The sequence below is a fragment of the Hippoglossus hippoglossus genome, chromosome 7 (assembly GCF_009819705.1).
Source record: "Hippoglossus hippoglossus isolate fHipHip1 chromosome 7, fHipHip1.pri, whole genome shotgun sequence".
Classification (NCBI taxonomy): Eukaryota; Metazoa; Chordata; class Actinopteri; order Pleuronectiformes; family Pleuronectidae; genus Hippoglossus; species Hippoglossus hippoglossus.
The window spans coordinates 27,056,201-27,072,559 of record NC_047157.1 but is presented as its reverse complement, the minus strand read 5'-3'; the positions used below and the strand labels follow the sequence as shown (position 1 = coordinate 27,072,559).

Sequence of the window (16,359 nt, the reverse complement as noted above, 5' to 3'; positions counted from 1 at the left end):
TTAATTCATAAAAAATACAGAGACACAACAAACACTGTGTTAATTTAAGTTCAGTGTCTGGTCGGCTTCATAATGTTTTACACATTGACAGCAAAATATTATAGATCTGTTTCTTCAATAAAATTAAATCGAATATTATATATATATATACACACACATAAATCCCCTCAGAAATTGCACTCTCTCTGTTTATTGTCCCCCCCGACAATGAGATGATATATGCGCCCCTGCTTGTTTCCAGGCTCCAGAGATGTCGCCCTACCAGCCGAACTCAGAGAGCTGTCTGATTGGCTGCTACAACACTGAAGAGATGGAGCCAAAGAATTTCCCCAGACAGGTCTCTAATCTCCGAGATTATGTTTCCCTCACTAGTTGCACCTCATTCTCACTAAAATGTTGCTTGTACTTGTCAAATAATACATTTTAAAAGAATCCTTTCTCCCTCTTCAGTCTGACTATCCTCATCCCTGGCGACCTGATCGTCCTTTCGGATACCTTCCACTTAGTGAGCTTGACAGCGGGCTAGGTTGTGGACCCGATAGCCCCGACCACCGGATGGCGCTCTCTGAGGCCGAGACGGACGCCATGTCATCGCTGCCAGGCCACACCGCTTCCTCCCAAGGCTCCTCCTCTTCCTCAGAATCCCTAACCTCCTCTGAACCCAGCGACTCTGGCTTCCACAGCGTCAGCACCGGGGAACACAGGCGGCTGCACAAAATTCAAGGGAGCCACGGCCATCGGCAGTCTCATCATCTCCGCACAGGCCACTCCCCTCGAGAGCAGAGAGGACGCTGGGATTTGGAGTCCATCCCTGAAACAACTCAGATGAGTCACCCTGGAGCCCCACTCGCTTCTCGCTGCACAGTGGGTAACAGCACAACCACAACAGTTCACTTCCACAGAGCTGAGAGGAGTCCCACTCGCCACCGATCACCAGCCTCCCCCTCCATCGGTAAGTTAAGCTCCAAAAATAATTTCCTTAAACCGTCCCACAGTTTACTCATGTGTTATATATTAGTCTTGAAAAATTGGACAATTGGTATGAGTTTTGGGGGGGGGGGGGTAAAAGTATGTTGACTGGAAGCCTGCCCATGGTTTACCTTGCCATTCGCCAAATTGGATAAATAGTTGTGTGAGGCACCAATGGCTTTCTGGTCTTGTTTGACAGGTTCTTGCTGTAACGGCTACATGCAAACTTCTAGATTCACAGAACTGTCTGCACTCTATTTCTTTTGTCTATCTGTAGGTTGCCATACTGAGCCCTGCCAACGGAGAGCGCTATGGTTGGAGCAGCAGCAGGGAAGAGGTGGGACGATAGAAGCTCCAGGCCGGAGTCGAACGATACAAGATTTGACTGAGGGACAGCGCGCCCGCAGGGCCAGTCACCCGAATGTGACAGATCCGAACACTCTGAGTGACAAACTCGAGAACAACCAGCCAGGTACAGCCAGCAACACTCTTGGGCCAAGGAGCAGGGCCAGTTATCCCAGTAACTGCCACCCCACCAGTCACCTCAGTACAGACAGAACCAGTCTCACCAATCATCAGAACTCGTTGAGAACCAGCCAAGGCTCCATTCGGAGCAGAGAGGAGGACTCCCTCTCCAAGAGTCCTGGATCTGGCTCCAGTGGAGCCTCAGACTGGCGAGGCTTTCAGACCCTTGGGAGTCGCTCAGGCAACCTTAAAGGTTCTGTTCCTTTTTACAGCACACTGGGTGCACCACAGCGGAGGCCTCACTCTCCACCCTCTCCCCGCTCCAGACTGTCCAATCAGAAGTCAGTCAGGAATCAGCTGCTCAGAGCCCGAGCTTACCGCCTGGCTAGGGAGCGCAGTGAGGTCACAACAGATGAGGAGGTGCGAGGAGACGGGCGGAGACAACGGGAGGATGAAGGAGAGGACGGCAGATTGGTGGGTCGATACTGTAGCCGGACGGAAAGGAGACGTCACCTGGCGCAGTCACGGCAGCACAGGGAGAGAAGAGGAGGGGAGGAGCTGGCCGGAGGAGTTCAGGGGTCACTGTCGTCTCAGACGGTGCTGGAGCTGAGCCACATGAAGCAGAACCGGCTGAGGAACAGAAAACTGCTCGATGATTGGACAACAGTGGAGGAGCTCCTGACTCATGGGACCCGAGTGGAGAGTGACAGTCAGCTCTGTCCCAGCCCTCTGTTATCGGTTACTACTGTCTGACTGCTCGCACACAATCCGACCATCAGTAACTGAGACCTCCTAACTACCACAGGTCCAGATTCACTAAAGGTTTGTGTGGTTAAAGTTAACTTCAACTAAAGCTACCAAATCAGTTAGACGTGTTCGTGACTGAGCACAGTGATCAATACAGCAATCACCAATCAATTACAGAATTCATTACATTATCTAAAACACGTTAACAGAAATATATCAAGGACGGACTCAATTTGCAACATTTAGCAACACACTGTGAATATTGTTAAATATCAGGGATCTTACAGAGAGAATCATGAAGGAAAGGAAACGGCTCGTATGTGAGTGTGAGAAGAAACCTTTTGGAGAGGCGGCTCTCAGGTTCGTTGGTCTTGGATTGTGTTATTGCTAAAATAATTAATCTCATGGCCTCATTGTCAAGTTTCTTGCTATGATATATTTCGGTAGCAGGTTATGCTGCGTTCATTTCATATCTATTAAGTGGGAGATGCTGGGAATTACTGACAGTAACGATATTTACCAGCTGCTACAGACATTTCACCAAACTGCTCGAAATTAAATTAGAATGAATCCAATATTAAAATTTGCTAATTTTACAAGACCCATACACGGTTTAGTTTCACTTAACAACAAACTGGACCAATGACTGAATATAAACATACACAACATCACAGTTCTCAAAACTGAAGCCAAAAGCATTTCGATTGCCCCCTGGTGGCTGACTGCAGTATCAGTCATAAAACCTGCCTGAACTAAAATAGTAGATGTTAAATAAATGTTTCTCAAAGATGGTTTCTTTCATTTCAGGTCGTTCTTATCACACTTATGTTCAAGTGTTCATGTTTCTGATCAGTTCAGTTTTAATTAGTTATTTGATGATATAAAAACAGGCTGAGATGATTGACAGCTGAAACTGACTCGCGATTGGTCGAGCAGACCTCGATGTCGTCGATCCATCCCCCGTTTGCTGATGCTAAAGTTCGTTCGATATTCTGATTTTATTTAAAAAATAATGATAAACACAAAACAAAAGTAGCTAGCTTAGCGATAGAGCTAACCACCTGGAACAAATCTGTGAACACCCATTTTCCTGCTCTTCCTATTATGTTGATATTGCATGAATGCAGCATTAGCTCCCAGGCTAATTAGACAACTTGCTACTGAGGTAGCTGTTTGCTAATTGACTTGCTAGGTGGTTAGCTCATTAACTAACTTTATGTTTTAATGAAGAAGTTTCAGAGATCCTCAGTTTATGGTTGACCAGGGAACAAGTCAATATAATCTATAAATGTAGCTCAAGAAAGAAATGCTATAAGAATACAAGCATTTTAAAATACTAGTGTCCCGTTCTCACTGTACTTAAAGTTTGTCTGGAGCCTCACAGTCGAACACAGATGATTAAATATATGTTACCTGGACACAGCAGTTGCACATAGTTGGATCTAAAATTACAAAATCAAAGTCCCATTGTAATCTCAGTGAATCTGGATGTTGTGTTGTTTAGGACGTTCAAATGGCCAAAGATAACACCGGGGCTCAGGAGGAATAACATGAGATCTTTTAGAATCAGTCTGAAAAGAATCTGTGACGAGGTCTGTACCAGTATCAGCTGGGTTTCTTTCACTGGACGGACGGATTCCACACACACCAGCCTGACTGTGACTGGTACGATACATCACACCACTGATTGTGTTGCCTTGTGGAAAAGTGTCTTCACCTCCTTTTCTGGTTTATTGCCTTTGTGTCCGTCTCTTTGTGCCAGAAAATGTCAAAGTCTTTGAAACAAACTGTTTGGACGCCCTGCTCGCTGTGAGCCTGTCACAGGACTCCTGCACCTTTACGATCAAACTGTATCTAGTCGCCACTTTCACTGGTGGTTTACTGTTTTAATCTTCATGCACTCACACACACAGTGAATATGACTCTTCAGGCAGTCGGGCTCATGTGTGTAACCTGGTTTCTGTTTTAGAAGACGTCTGTTTGTCTGATTACTGCAGTAAATCTGTTCAGCTCATGTTGTGCCACATGTCATGAATCAGAAATCACTTCATATTTAAAGGAATCATTTGACAGTTTGGTAAATAACACAGATGAGGAGACAGAGAGTCTTTCATGTCTGTCATTTAAATCTGAAGCTAAAGCCAAGAGACAATTCGCTGAGCTTCGTGTAAAACGTTCATTCCGTCAGAATCCCAACGTTCATTTGGTGCATTTGAACTGGTGTTGAGTCCGGAAGCTGCTGATGCTGGGAGTAATAACATAATGACGTTACCATGGCTACCAAACGAACTGCGTCATTCACTTTCTCCATTCAAACAGAAACTGTGTGTGACTTTTATCTTTAAAGACATTACAGTTCCATTAACCTTTATTTATACATGAAGTTCATTGAGGGAGGTCCTGATTTACAGTGACGTCCAACACATTTAATGGATAAATGTGAAAGTGACGTCAATATTCTCGTATAATTATTTTATTTTCCAAAATGTCAAATTATTCCTTTAATATGTTTCCGCTTCTGACATTTGTAAAATGTTGCGATCTGACGTGTGAACACGTGAACTACATGTTGTGACATGTCACTGTGTTCGGTGCTTGGTTACAACATTTTAATGTTAATCCAGCTCGTCAGGTTTTCAGTGAGGAAATTCAGGTCGGTTTATTTTTTTCATGTGATTTCGTGTGAGTCTGTGAGGATTAAACTCGTAAATATCGATATCTCTGTCACGCTGAAGGCGACTACGAACTAATACTGTGTGATTACAGAGGAAGAGGTGGAAGATTCATTTGAAAAATGTTAATCAGGTTCAATGTTCTGATGTAATAATGTGTCATAATGAAACTGTTCAATGCAATTTTCTTAAATACGAGAAAATGCTGATTTATTTTCATATTCTGTTGGAGGAAGTGAATTCCTGGAAACGTGAATCACAAAGTAAATGAATATATTTGAGGATTTCTTTTTTAAACAGTGTGTGTGTGTGTGTGTGTGTGTGTGTGTGTGTGGAATATGGTTAGTTAGCATACAGAGTTTGGTACTAACTTGTTCGTAGTGTTTAGCCAAAAATTGTATGACTTTGGTTTGTGGACAATCTAGAAACTTATCACTGTATAATGTAAAAGTATATTTATATACTTATTATTTTATAATGACAGTAGTTTTTTATATTTTATTTTTGCCTTTAGTAGATTAATTCTGCTTTTCTCCGACATCTTGCTAAGCTAGTGTACGTAGAAGTTAGTGTACAATCAACTGTTAGCATACACTGGATTTATTATTGCATCGTAAACCTAGCATGCTAACTCAAACATTAACACAGATCACTGTAAATGAAGATGGACGACAAGACAGCGGCACAAAAGTGATGCCAAAACATCTGGATCGCCCCCTGGAGGCGGCAATATGGGTCATAAACTCCTCCTCCCCCATGTTAGCAGACGGGACATGGACCAAACAAAAAAATCTAATTACATGATAAATGAATGTTTAGATGGTTTCTACCTCACTGATGTTTGTTCACGTGTTTCTGATCAGTTTGGTTTTAATCAGTTATTTGATGATATAAAATCCATGATATTTTGGCTTTATATTTATACAGTCGGAGGAAGTGGAGACGTGTCGTCCATCTTTGTTGACAGTCATTGAACAAGCATGTCCAGGTTTACCCAAAGAACTGTGAGTGTTAAATCAGTGTGTATGTGTTTTTTCCACAGAACCGAAGTTTCGTAACTGAATTAAAATGACAACAACAAAGTCATTTCATTTGTGAATATTTAGAATATATAAATCTATCTCTAACTGTTGTTGGTTTTCAGAATCTCTGATCAAAAGGAAGTCGTTTGGTAAACTTTCATGACTGAGAATCTCAGAAGATCTTCAGATTTCTTCTTCAGAATCTAATATTTATTACAACGCAGCTTTGAGTTTTTCTTTTGATCAACAATGTGCAGATTCAGACAAAACTCGTGTGAATATCAAATCCTGATAGATTCCTCTGAGCATCAGAGCTCCACTGTAGTGAAGGTTTCCTAAACTGTCGCAGACGGGGATTCTTCACCTGTCAATTAACTCAAATATATCAAAGTCAGACAGCTAACCCGGATAGCTCGTTATCTTAGCTACACAAAAGCATCAAAGGAAAATGAATCACAAACAATCAATTTTGTTAAATGAATTTAAATTCAAATAACAAGCAAATCAAAGTATGATTAATAAACAAACATCAAAGACTCATTCACCAAAATATCAATTAATCTATAGAAATTCACTTTCAGAGTCCAATCAGAAAATCAACTGTCGATTAATTTAACAAATGAAATAAGGACCTAAGATAATTAGTGTTGGAATCGTCTGAGTACAGATGGTGTGTGTGTGTGTGTGTGTATGTGTATGTGTGTGTGTATGTGTGTGTGTTTGTATGTGAGTGTGTGTGTATATGTGTGTATGTGTGTGTGTGTGTGTTTCCTGGTCCTTTAATCTCCAGCAGAGTGGAAGATGAGGATTAACCAGGGTTAAAGGGAAAAGCTGAAAAGATGAATTCAGGACAGTTTCAGTCTTAACTTCTGTGGTTGAACCAGGACGGAGATCACGACTCGATCCATCAGACCGATTCTTGAATCCACTTCATCAGGGATCAGATCATTTATATTTATATATATATATATATATATCACCAGGTGGGGCTGCAGGGGGCGCTATTACTCAGTAAAAGTTACAAAGTGTTGCTTTAATACAAAGTTAAAATTCCTCAGCTGTCGCTGATTAAACGTTGATGATATCTGGTGACGTCACCATGAACGTTGAGTGACAGCGCTGTGATGTTTACACTTCACACCATCACTTCAGTCCGGCTCTGTCACCGTTGCTATAGCAACTGGTGTTACTCCAGCAGCTGATGTCTCAGCTCTTGGCCTTGTCGCCATGGTGATGATATGTGGAGGACAATGGGACTTATTTCCAGCCGACACTCGTCAGCTGAGCAGCAGCAGTGACATTAGAGCACCTGAGCTCAGGTCTTCATCACCCTCATCATCTTCATCACCCTCTTCATCTTCATTACCCTCATCACCCTCTTCATCTTCATCACCCTCATCATCTTCATCACCCTCTTCATCTTCATCACCCACTTCATCTTCATTACCCTCATCACCCTCTTCATCTTCATTACCCTCTTCATCTTCATCACCCTCTTCATCTTCATTACCCTCATCACCCTCTTCATCTTCATCACCCTCTTCATCTTCATCACCCTCTTCATCTTCATTACCCTCATCACCCTCTTCATCTTCATTACCCTCACCATCATCACCTTCATGTACCTCATCATCTTCATCACCCTCTTCATCTTCATCCCCCTCATCACCCTCATCATCTTCATCACCCTCTTCATCTTCATTACCCTCACCATCATCACCTTCATGTACCTCATCATCTTCATCATCACCATCACCTTCATTATCTTCATCACCGTCATCATCTTCATCACCTCTTCACCATCATCACCCTCTTCATCCTCATCACCTTCATCAACACCATCCTCATCATCTTCATCACCCTCATCACCTTCATCATCCCGCTCATCTTCATCACCCTCATCATCTTAATCAGCATCATCTTCCTCACCTCTTCATCTTCACCCTCACCTTCATCACTGACCTGTGGACCCTGAGCTCCTCCAGTAGAAAACACTGGAAATTATTTATTTTAGAATCTTTATAATAAAACTGATCTGAGCTGCGTCATCACTTACACGTGGACTGACGCAGGGCGACCTCTGCTGGTGAGCACGTGAACCTACAACTGCCAGATATAACTAATAAATAATTACTAACTAACGCTGTAATAAACAAATAAAAACAGACAAAGAAAACTGCACCACGTGACTTCAGGTGGTGTTTGGGCTGAAAAGTGAAGAGATAGTTTTTTTGCTGTATAAATAAAATTAAATAAAATTGAAGAAGTTCCTCTTGGTCACTGCAAAAAGGTCAAAGATGAAGAAACAAGAAAAGACGGATCTGAGATTTTGTAACAAATTTATTCAATAAAATATACTTGGAAATGTAACTGCACGTACACAAGCTCTATAAAGATAAATCCACCTTCTAAAGTATTCCACAGGAGGGAGGAGGGCTGCGTTCCAACACGAGGAAGTGAAATCACTTCAAAAATAAATCACTAAAACCTTGAGTTCAAATAGAAACATTCAAATCAGCTCAATTCAGAGTTAGTGTATCTACAGTTTCTCCAAAATACATTTTAAAAACCTGACAGAGTCTCAATCGAATCAAACAAACCATTTTCTGCGTCGTCTGTGAAAACGAAAACAGAGAAACAAGAAACGACTTTTAGTTTTGCAGCGTTTTCATTGTCTGAGCTGAAAAGTAAAAAGTCCAGAGTGTTATTAAATCTGTGGATGTGATGGAAGCAGCGTTCATCAGTTTATCACCAGTATTTGTGCATAAATCTGTACATGTGCATCATCTTTAAACTTTATATATATTTAAAGTACCGGCCAGACTCATTTTCCCCATGTGATCCGTTCATCTTAAAAAGTTCCACATCCTCGGTGTCTCCTCGTGTGTGTTGGTCCCTTATTCCATCGTCCACTCCAGGTCAGCGTGACCACAACCACTGGTCTCCATAGCAACTGGATGCACATAAACACACAGCTCAGAAAACACTTTCAGTCCGCTGACGGAGGAGGAGGAGGAGGAGGAGTCAGTGCTTCGTACTGATGAAGATTATTCGATGATTTAATGCCTCAGTGACGGTTCAACTTTACAAACTGGCAACAGGAAACACTTCTAAAATCATTCAAATGAGGCATGACAGGTGAAAACAGCTGAGATGCTGAGTCATGATGTAAAAAGAAAAGTGCAGTAAAAGTATCTGAATTAAATCTAAGTGAATAATCCTGATCAGGTTGTGTTCTGAAAAACAATGTTTCATATTGAAGTATTTTAGAACTTCGTAGAGTTATGATCCAACCACGGCTCGTGGTCACCGCGCCGTCGCCGTGGCGTTGAAATGTTGAAACATTCTTCAGATAATATAAAATGGCCTTTCAACGCATACGTAACAACAGATGTTCTGATTGGTTGATTCTGTTAAATATCAGTCAACGTTTAACGGGCAGAACAAATATTTCGAACCATTTCCCTTTTACTGTCGTCATCGTGGTCGTAGTGAAAAAACGATTTCTTCTCAAAGTAAAAAACGTGTTTCTGAAGAGAGAGAGAAACCGACGAGTGTTTCCGTCTGAGGTTTAATGTCAAACATCAGGTCTGAAATCCTTGGACTTGTTTTCCTCGTTCAATCATCACTTTGTCCTCAGAATTCTAAAATGAAGATTCATTTCAAACGAAGAAGAAGCAGCGTTTCAACAATCTCATCTCAGTTAAACTAAAAACGTGTGTTTTCTACCTTTTCCTTTTGAATGTTTCCCTTTATGGATTTGAGTTGCTCATCACAACTAAGATTTGAAGGAGTAGTGTTTAGTGTTTATCATTATTATTAAAGTCCAGGCTTCTCTCACCTCCTGATCTGAGGCGTCACAGTTTTGAATTCATTTTAAAGTTTGACTGAGAAGACGAACAACAAACCATCACAACTCAATTATTTAAATAATACAAAATGTTGTCTTGTTTGTCGACATTTTACAACTTTTTTTTAAATAGAATGTTCTTGTTGTCCATTGACCTTTTTTTTAATTATAATCATAATAATTTATAATAAAAGACTTGTTTATTGAAATATTTAATTAATTAATTAAATATTTAGACTTTTTCTTGTTACATTTCTCGAAGTTGTATCGAGAAATATTACTGAGAAATTCTTAAAACCTTTCGATTTGTTTTGATTTATTATAACTTAATTTTCATATTAGGCTTTGATAAGATTCTTTTTATTTCGCACATAGAATTCTTCTTCCTCTAAATGTAATTTTCTCTGAATGACATCACTTTCGTCCGTATCTTATTTTATTCGGGATCATTTTTTTGGATGTATTGTCGTGATTGTGCCGCGATGTGCGTCGTCACGCTAACCCCCCCACCTCACTCTCTTGCAGGTTGTGTTTTACCAGAAACTCTATCATGGTTGGCTGATTGTCTAGCCCCGCCCATTGCTCCTCCAGCTGCTGCAAAAGCTCCTCCCACTGCCGTTTGTCTTTTCCCGTCTGCCACAGAAGCCGAACCACCGCCCTCAGCAACGGTAACAGGAGGGGGTGTGGCCTGTCAATGTGTGGGCGGGGTGCAACAGTCTGTGGGATGGGCTTGTCCTGGTCGTCAGTTTGAGGGTCAGCGGGCGTCAGCACACGGAGGGCGTGGTCACAGTGATCCCCCGCCTCCTCCAGCTGGTCCACTTCTTGGAAACAGCACGACAGCCCCACCAGAGTGAAGAACCAATGGGAGGAGGCCGGGGGCGGGGCCTGAGCCTGGACGTCGTAGTAACTGGCCCAGCCCAGTTTCTGTTGCAGTCTCTTGGCGTTGAGCAGCGGACCCAGTGCCTCCTGGTAACGTCCCGCCCTCAACAAAACAAGACAAACTCAGCTCGGAAACACTGGAGATGAAACTCTGATTACATCTGTTTGTATTTATCATTATGTAAAAGAAAACTTCAAGAGAACAGACGACAGGAAACAGGAAACAGGAAACAAACCCGAACAGCGGCCACACGACTGTTGGAATTATCTTCTAGGAAATTTGCTTCTGAAACTTTAAATTGTATTTACTCTTTAATTTGAGGTGAATGTCACTATTTCATTATAACCTGCTGTCCTGCATCGAATGTTTCAGCTGTTCGCTCACGGGCTCGGTTCAGGGACCCGAGTCCGACCCGGATGGTTTCATCTGAACCTCAACCTCACTTCTCTGTCCAGAGCTGCTCAGGTCCAGTGTGTCACTGATCTCTAACATTCAGGAGCAACAGACTGAAGCTGAGTCACAGGAGAACAGCAGGTGGAAGGAAGAGAGTTTAGTTTGTGACTTCTCACGAACCACTGGGACGTTTCAGTCAGTGTGTTGTTAGCTACCTGATGAGCAGCTGCCCAGTCTGCAGGTCGCTCAGGTAGAAGAACTGTCGCACGCAGAGCGCCCCCCGCAGGGTGGGCAGTGAACACAGGTGAGACAGATACTGTTCAAAGGCCCGGCTGCGCCTGGCGATCGTCTCCGCCGCGAAGTTCCTCCGCAGCTTCTTACCTGTGGCGATACAACCGGTGGTCAGGTTTCAGCGGCTTGATGCCTGACGCCGGCAGGACACAGGACACAGCCCCCCCCCCCCCCCCCCCCCCCTACCCTAACCATAACAAGGCTTTGTGATGACTTTGATGACGTACTGTAACCCCTACTCACGTGGAAAACATACACGATCCATCAGGTCTGAATGATAACGCCGCAGCGTGGCATGAAGGCGCTGAAAATCGGAGTAGCGGCGAGTGATTACAGCGGGCGTCTTATCGCTGCCACCGGTCTGGGTCACGTGGATGGTGTACAGCTGCAACAGACAGCAACAGACCGAGCGCACAACAGACTGAATCACAACCAGCTCCTGGAAAATGAGAGCGTGGATCATGTGACCAACGATCCTGACCTCCACGGTTTGTTTGTACTCACCACGTACTTTGAGGAGCCGTCCTGCATCACACTGGCGTCCGTAACCTCAAACAACAAGTCATCCATCAGCCGTCTTCCCGAGGGGACGGGACTTCCTCCATCGAGTCGGCACATGTTCCTCCAGCTCTCCTGAAGCTGCCGTGTCAGCAGGGCGGAGGGGGAGGGGCCGACCGGTGAAGCGCCGACAGGACTGGCGTCTATGAAGGTTGAACCCAAAGTCAGTTGTCTGAAATCTCAACAACACTTGAATTTCTTCAAACTTGGTAAAACGCTTCAGTTGGACCGAAGGTTGAACTGATTCGATTTTGGTGGCAAAAAAAACTTTATCACAGTGAAAACTACTTCACGCCGTCTGAAATGTCTTGCTCAGGAAAGGGAGCCCAGTAGCCAATCAGAGAGCGATGACGACGCTTGGGTCTTTTTAAATACGACCGGCCAATCGAACGTTGCGACAATCTGGTGCCTTCAGATTGGCTGAGGTAAAGTGAGATGAGCCGACAGGAGAGAGGTGGGCGTCAGAAGTAGGGTGCGAGTTGAACCGGGATCAGAGACGAACAGATGACACAGATTCATAATCTTCTCCGTATAAATTCCAATTTGTTATTGACTGATGTGGAATTCTTTGGTCTGTGTGAGCCTGGACAAACACTCCTGTCCTGCCTGATCGATAACGGATAATCCTGAGGAGGGCGCCACCTCACCTGTGCTGCTGAGCCCCTCCTCCATCGACTCTCCCAGGAAGTCGGAGTCACTGTCATGCCCCTCGCCCTCGCCACTTTCCTCCAGTCCTCCTCCTCCTGCTGCGCTGTCGAAGGACAGAGTCCCCCCAAGGCGATCAGTCACACACTCCTCCTCCTCCGCCAGTTCCGCCTCCAACCGATCCTCATCAAACTCCTCCACTTCCTGTGTGTCTCCTGCTTCCTGTTCCGTTACTGCCCAGTGAACATCTTTGAACAGCGAGCGTTTCAGACGATCCAGCAGCCGGGAAGCCATGAGGCTACTTGGCAGGAGGAGGCTGCAGCAGCTGAAGAAGAAGCATGAAAGGAGAGACGTTTTACAAACTGTTTCTCTTGCATGAATTAACATTGATCATGTGATTAATCATGTGACGTATCTCATCGGGGGTCAAGGAATAGTGGTTTGGAAAGGAGATCATTTTGACTTAGAAGAGTCGTACGATTCTTTCAGGCGCGTTTTGTGCGTACGATGATAAACGAGGCCCCAGGTGTGTTCAGTTAAAGTCTTTTACTTGTTTAAAATAAGACAACGCGGATGTCTGAGTGACGGCCTCTCCGCCCGGGCCCAAGTAGAAGGTCTGTGGAGGTCAGGAGAGTTCGATGGACACAGCAGGGATCCTCACAAACACAAGACTCTGTCTGAGACCATGTGGACACAAGCAGGTCTGAGCTCTTTACATTTGAGGACGACACAACACAAAAAAAGGAGAATATCATGAAACCTAAAATATTAAGACTTGAATGTGAAGTTTCATGAAAAAAGTTCAAATTGAGTTTTGCTCCGGACACAAAATGGTTTCAGATGAATGGATGAATATATGGATCAATAATCTCCCTGCATTGTGTGATGAGGATAAAAATGTGTTTATTGTGAGAGTCATTTTTCATTAAAGCAAAAGAACTGAATGTTTTCTTCTTCCAGCTTCGTTGATGTGATTATTTTCTGTATTTCTTAGTATTTTATGATGATTAACATTTTATAGACAAAACAACAAATCCGGAAAATAAGTGTCAGGAAAATCAATAACTAAGTTAATCATTGCCTGCAACACAAGAGAGAGATTTCTTATTTCCCTTAAAACGAACCCCCTTAGCAAAGGAAATAATGTCCAAAATAACTTAGAGTAAAATAATCCCTCAGGCTCGAACAGAAGCAGGTCAGTGAAAACCGAGCCGGTCTCGTCCGAGCTCCACAAACTGATCCACGTCTGAAACAGTCAGAACGAGTTGGCTCCTGTTACAGAGCCGACGGCCTCCGGGTGGAAATCATGTCACTCGTCAATAATGCAGCGCTTTGCAAAGTCAGCCCGACGCCAGGAAAACACAACGCAGACCAACGCTTCACCGGCCACAGCCGCGGCGCCACACGTGGACTCTCCGAGCTGAGGAGGATCAACATGTGGAAAGTTCAGCTGAGTTAGTTTCCTCTGCAGCTCGGAGACTAAGCCTGCATCTGAACCACTCCAAGGAAACTGTCTGGGGAAGTGTTTCAAAAGTACAGAGGATGACCGTGTCCTGGTTTTTACATGTTGATCCACTTCACACTCAAGAGTCGACAAGTACCAAACCTCTCTGCTCCTCAAATCATCCTGTGACGGGGAAATTTACTTTTAAATAATGCACTAAAATAATAAAATACTAAAACCCTCTGGTGTTGGTTTCCAGGTGCCACAGCTTCACACACGTTCTCAGACGGGCTCCGGACGGTAACACATATAATCCCCAATATAAATATACAATAAAGATCATAATACAAACTGTATTCTGATCATGTTACTGTCTCGACCTTCTGTGTAAAGAGCCTGGAGGTCACGTTTATTAGGATTTGACGCTGTACAAACAATATAGAATTAAATACGAATAATCATTGCAGCACATTTAAATCTAACTGATGTGAATCTGTCTCTGGAGTCCTATTTACTCACGTTGCTCCAGAGCCTACCACACCGTGAAGGAACCGAACCGAACCGAACCGAACCGTTCACCACAAACCGGGTTCTGGACCGAACCGTGGGTTTGAATCCTCCTGATGAAACTTCTACAGGCGACACAGACGAGCAGCTCCACGTTGGTCCTGCGTGAAGCTGCTGCGGAGCTACATGCTAACACCGGTTCATTACAAGTTCATTATAGTGAATATTCCCCCGGTCACCGAGCTCCCTGAGCCCGCGGGCTGCGGACACCGCCCCCGGGTGGGAAGCTGTCTCTCTCGGCTCCGGGTCCTCCGCCTCCACGCGGAGACTCAGAGGTTTCAAACCCGCAGAGTGTCACCTCGCAGCCGGGAGGAATTATCCCGGGAGACGGAGCGGGGCTAACCGCTAAACCCGCTTTAGCTCCATCAGGGAAAGTTAGCGACGAGCTAACAAGTTTGTTGTTGTTGGGGGTGAACGTGATGGTGGTTTCCTGCGCAGATAGAGAGACTCACCCGCGGGCTTCAGGGTGGCCCCGCTCCGGTCAATCCATCTCAGCTCCGCGGGGCTGGAGAGCGGAGCTCCGGGGAGGAACCTGGAGGCTGCTCCGTCCTGCTGGAGGTTTGTGGGTCCGCTCACAGCGCACTGTTTCCGGACTGCTCTCACTGTCCCCCCGCTGCTGGACACGGAGCTGACACACACACACCAGCAGGGGGCGACACGGGGCAGAGAGAGAGAGAGAGAGAGAGAGAGAGGGAGAGAGAGAGAGGTGGATGGATGGATGGATAGAGAGATAGATGGAAATAAACACAGGTAAAATGAAAAACTGCTGTGATGATGAAATGTGTATTTATTGTTACTTGTCCCCCATGGCCGGACCAAACCACTTTTTATTTTTATTTTCTATCTTACTTTATTATTTTGGGCTGTAAGTTAAAATATAAGATATTTTTAAATAAATAAAACCCCCAAAACTTTGATGAAGCCACTTTATTCGACTTTGCCTCGATAGAACCAGGTGTAGTGGATTTATTAAGAAGGTAATTAATAGAGTTTTCACTCTGTTCTGGGGCGATCGAGACGCTTTGGCTTCACTTTTGGGCTCCGTCATGTCGTCCATCTTGATTTAGTCTATGGGTGCAAACCATAGACTGTATATATAGGGTGAGACCATAGACTGTATGTATAGGGTGAGACCATAGACTGTATGTATAGGGTGAGACCATAGACTGTATGTATAGGGTGAGACCATAGACTGTATATATAGGGTGAGACCATAGACTGTATGTATAGGGTGCAAACCATAGACTGTATGTATAGGGTGAGACCATAGACTGTATGTATAGGGTGAGACCATAGACTGTATATATAGGGTGAGACCATAGACTGTATATATAGGGTGAGACCATAGACTGTATGTATAGGGTGAGACCATAGACTGTATGTATAGGGTGAGACCATAGACTGTATGTATAGGGTGCAAACCATAGACTGTATGTATAGGGTGAGACCATAGACTGTATATATAGGGTGAGACCATAGACTGTATGTATAGGGTGAGACCATAGACTGTATGTATAGGGTGAGACCATAGACTGTATGTATAGGGTGAGACCATAGACTGTATGTATAGGGTGCAAACCATAGACTGTATGTATAGGGTGAGACCATAGACTGTATATATAGGGTGAGACCATAGACTGTATATATAGGGTGAGACCATAGACTGTATATATAGGGTGAGACCATAGACTGTATGTATAGGGTGAGACCATAGACTGTATGTATAGGGTGCAAACCATAGACTGTATGTATAGGGTGAGACCATAGACTGTATATATAGGGTGAGACCATAGACTGTATATATAGGGTGAGACCATAGACTGTATATATAGGGTGAGACCATAGACTGTATATAT

The 16,359-nt window shown here is 43.9% G+C and overlaps 3 protein-coding genes across 4 annotated transcripts in view; 2 read left to right on the top strand and 1 right to left on the bottom strand.

Moving 5' to 3' along the window:
- Positions 1–2,514, top strand: part of LOC117765257 — an 11,358-nt gene extending 8,844 nt beyond the window's left edge. For both annotated transcript variants that reach the window (XM_034591636.1, XM_034591635.1), the window contains exons 4-6: positions 242–337; positions 451–952; positions 1,247–2,514. In XM_034591636.1, coding sequence (XP_034447527.1) covers positions 242–337; positions 451–952; positions 1,247–2,187 — 1,539 coding nt within the window. In that variant the 3' untranslated portion in view covers positions 2,188–2,514. The remainder of the gene's footprint in view (positions 1–241; positions 338–450; positions 953–1,246) is intronic.
- The window catches only part of LOC117765263 (peptidase inhibitor 16-like), a 35,757-nt gene extending 26,667 nt beyond the window's left edge, over positions 1–9,090 (top strand). The window contains exon 7 of the mRNA XM_034591643.1: positions 8,879–9,090. The gene's annotated coding sequence lies outside the window, so the exon portion shown is untranslated. The remainder of the gene's footprint in view (positions 1–8,878) is intronic.
- A 1,054-nt stretch (positions 9,091–10,144) lies between these two features.
- On the bottom strand, positions 10,145–15,139 carry snx21 (sorting nexin family member 21). The gene is made up of 6 exons (XM_034591648.1): positions 14,956–15,139; positions 12,495–12,817; positions 11,794–11,990; positions 11,533–11,674; positions 11,214–11,379; positions 10,145–10,707 (listed from the first exon to the last, which is right to left on the bottom strand). Exons 2-6 carry the CDS (start codon positions 12,784–12,786, stop codon positions 10,218–10,220), a joined length of 1,287 nt encoding a protein of 428 aa, XP_034447539.1. The 5' UTR covers positions 12,787–12,817; positions 14,956–15,139; the 3' UTR covers positions 10,145–10,217.
- Between the last annotated feature and the right edge of the window lie 1,220 nt (positions 15,140–16,359).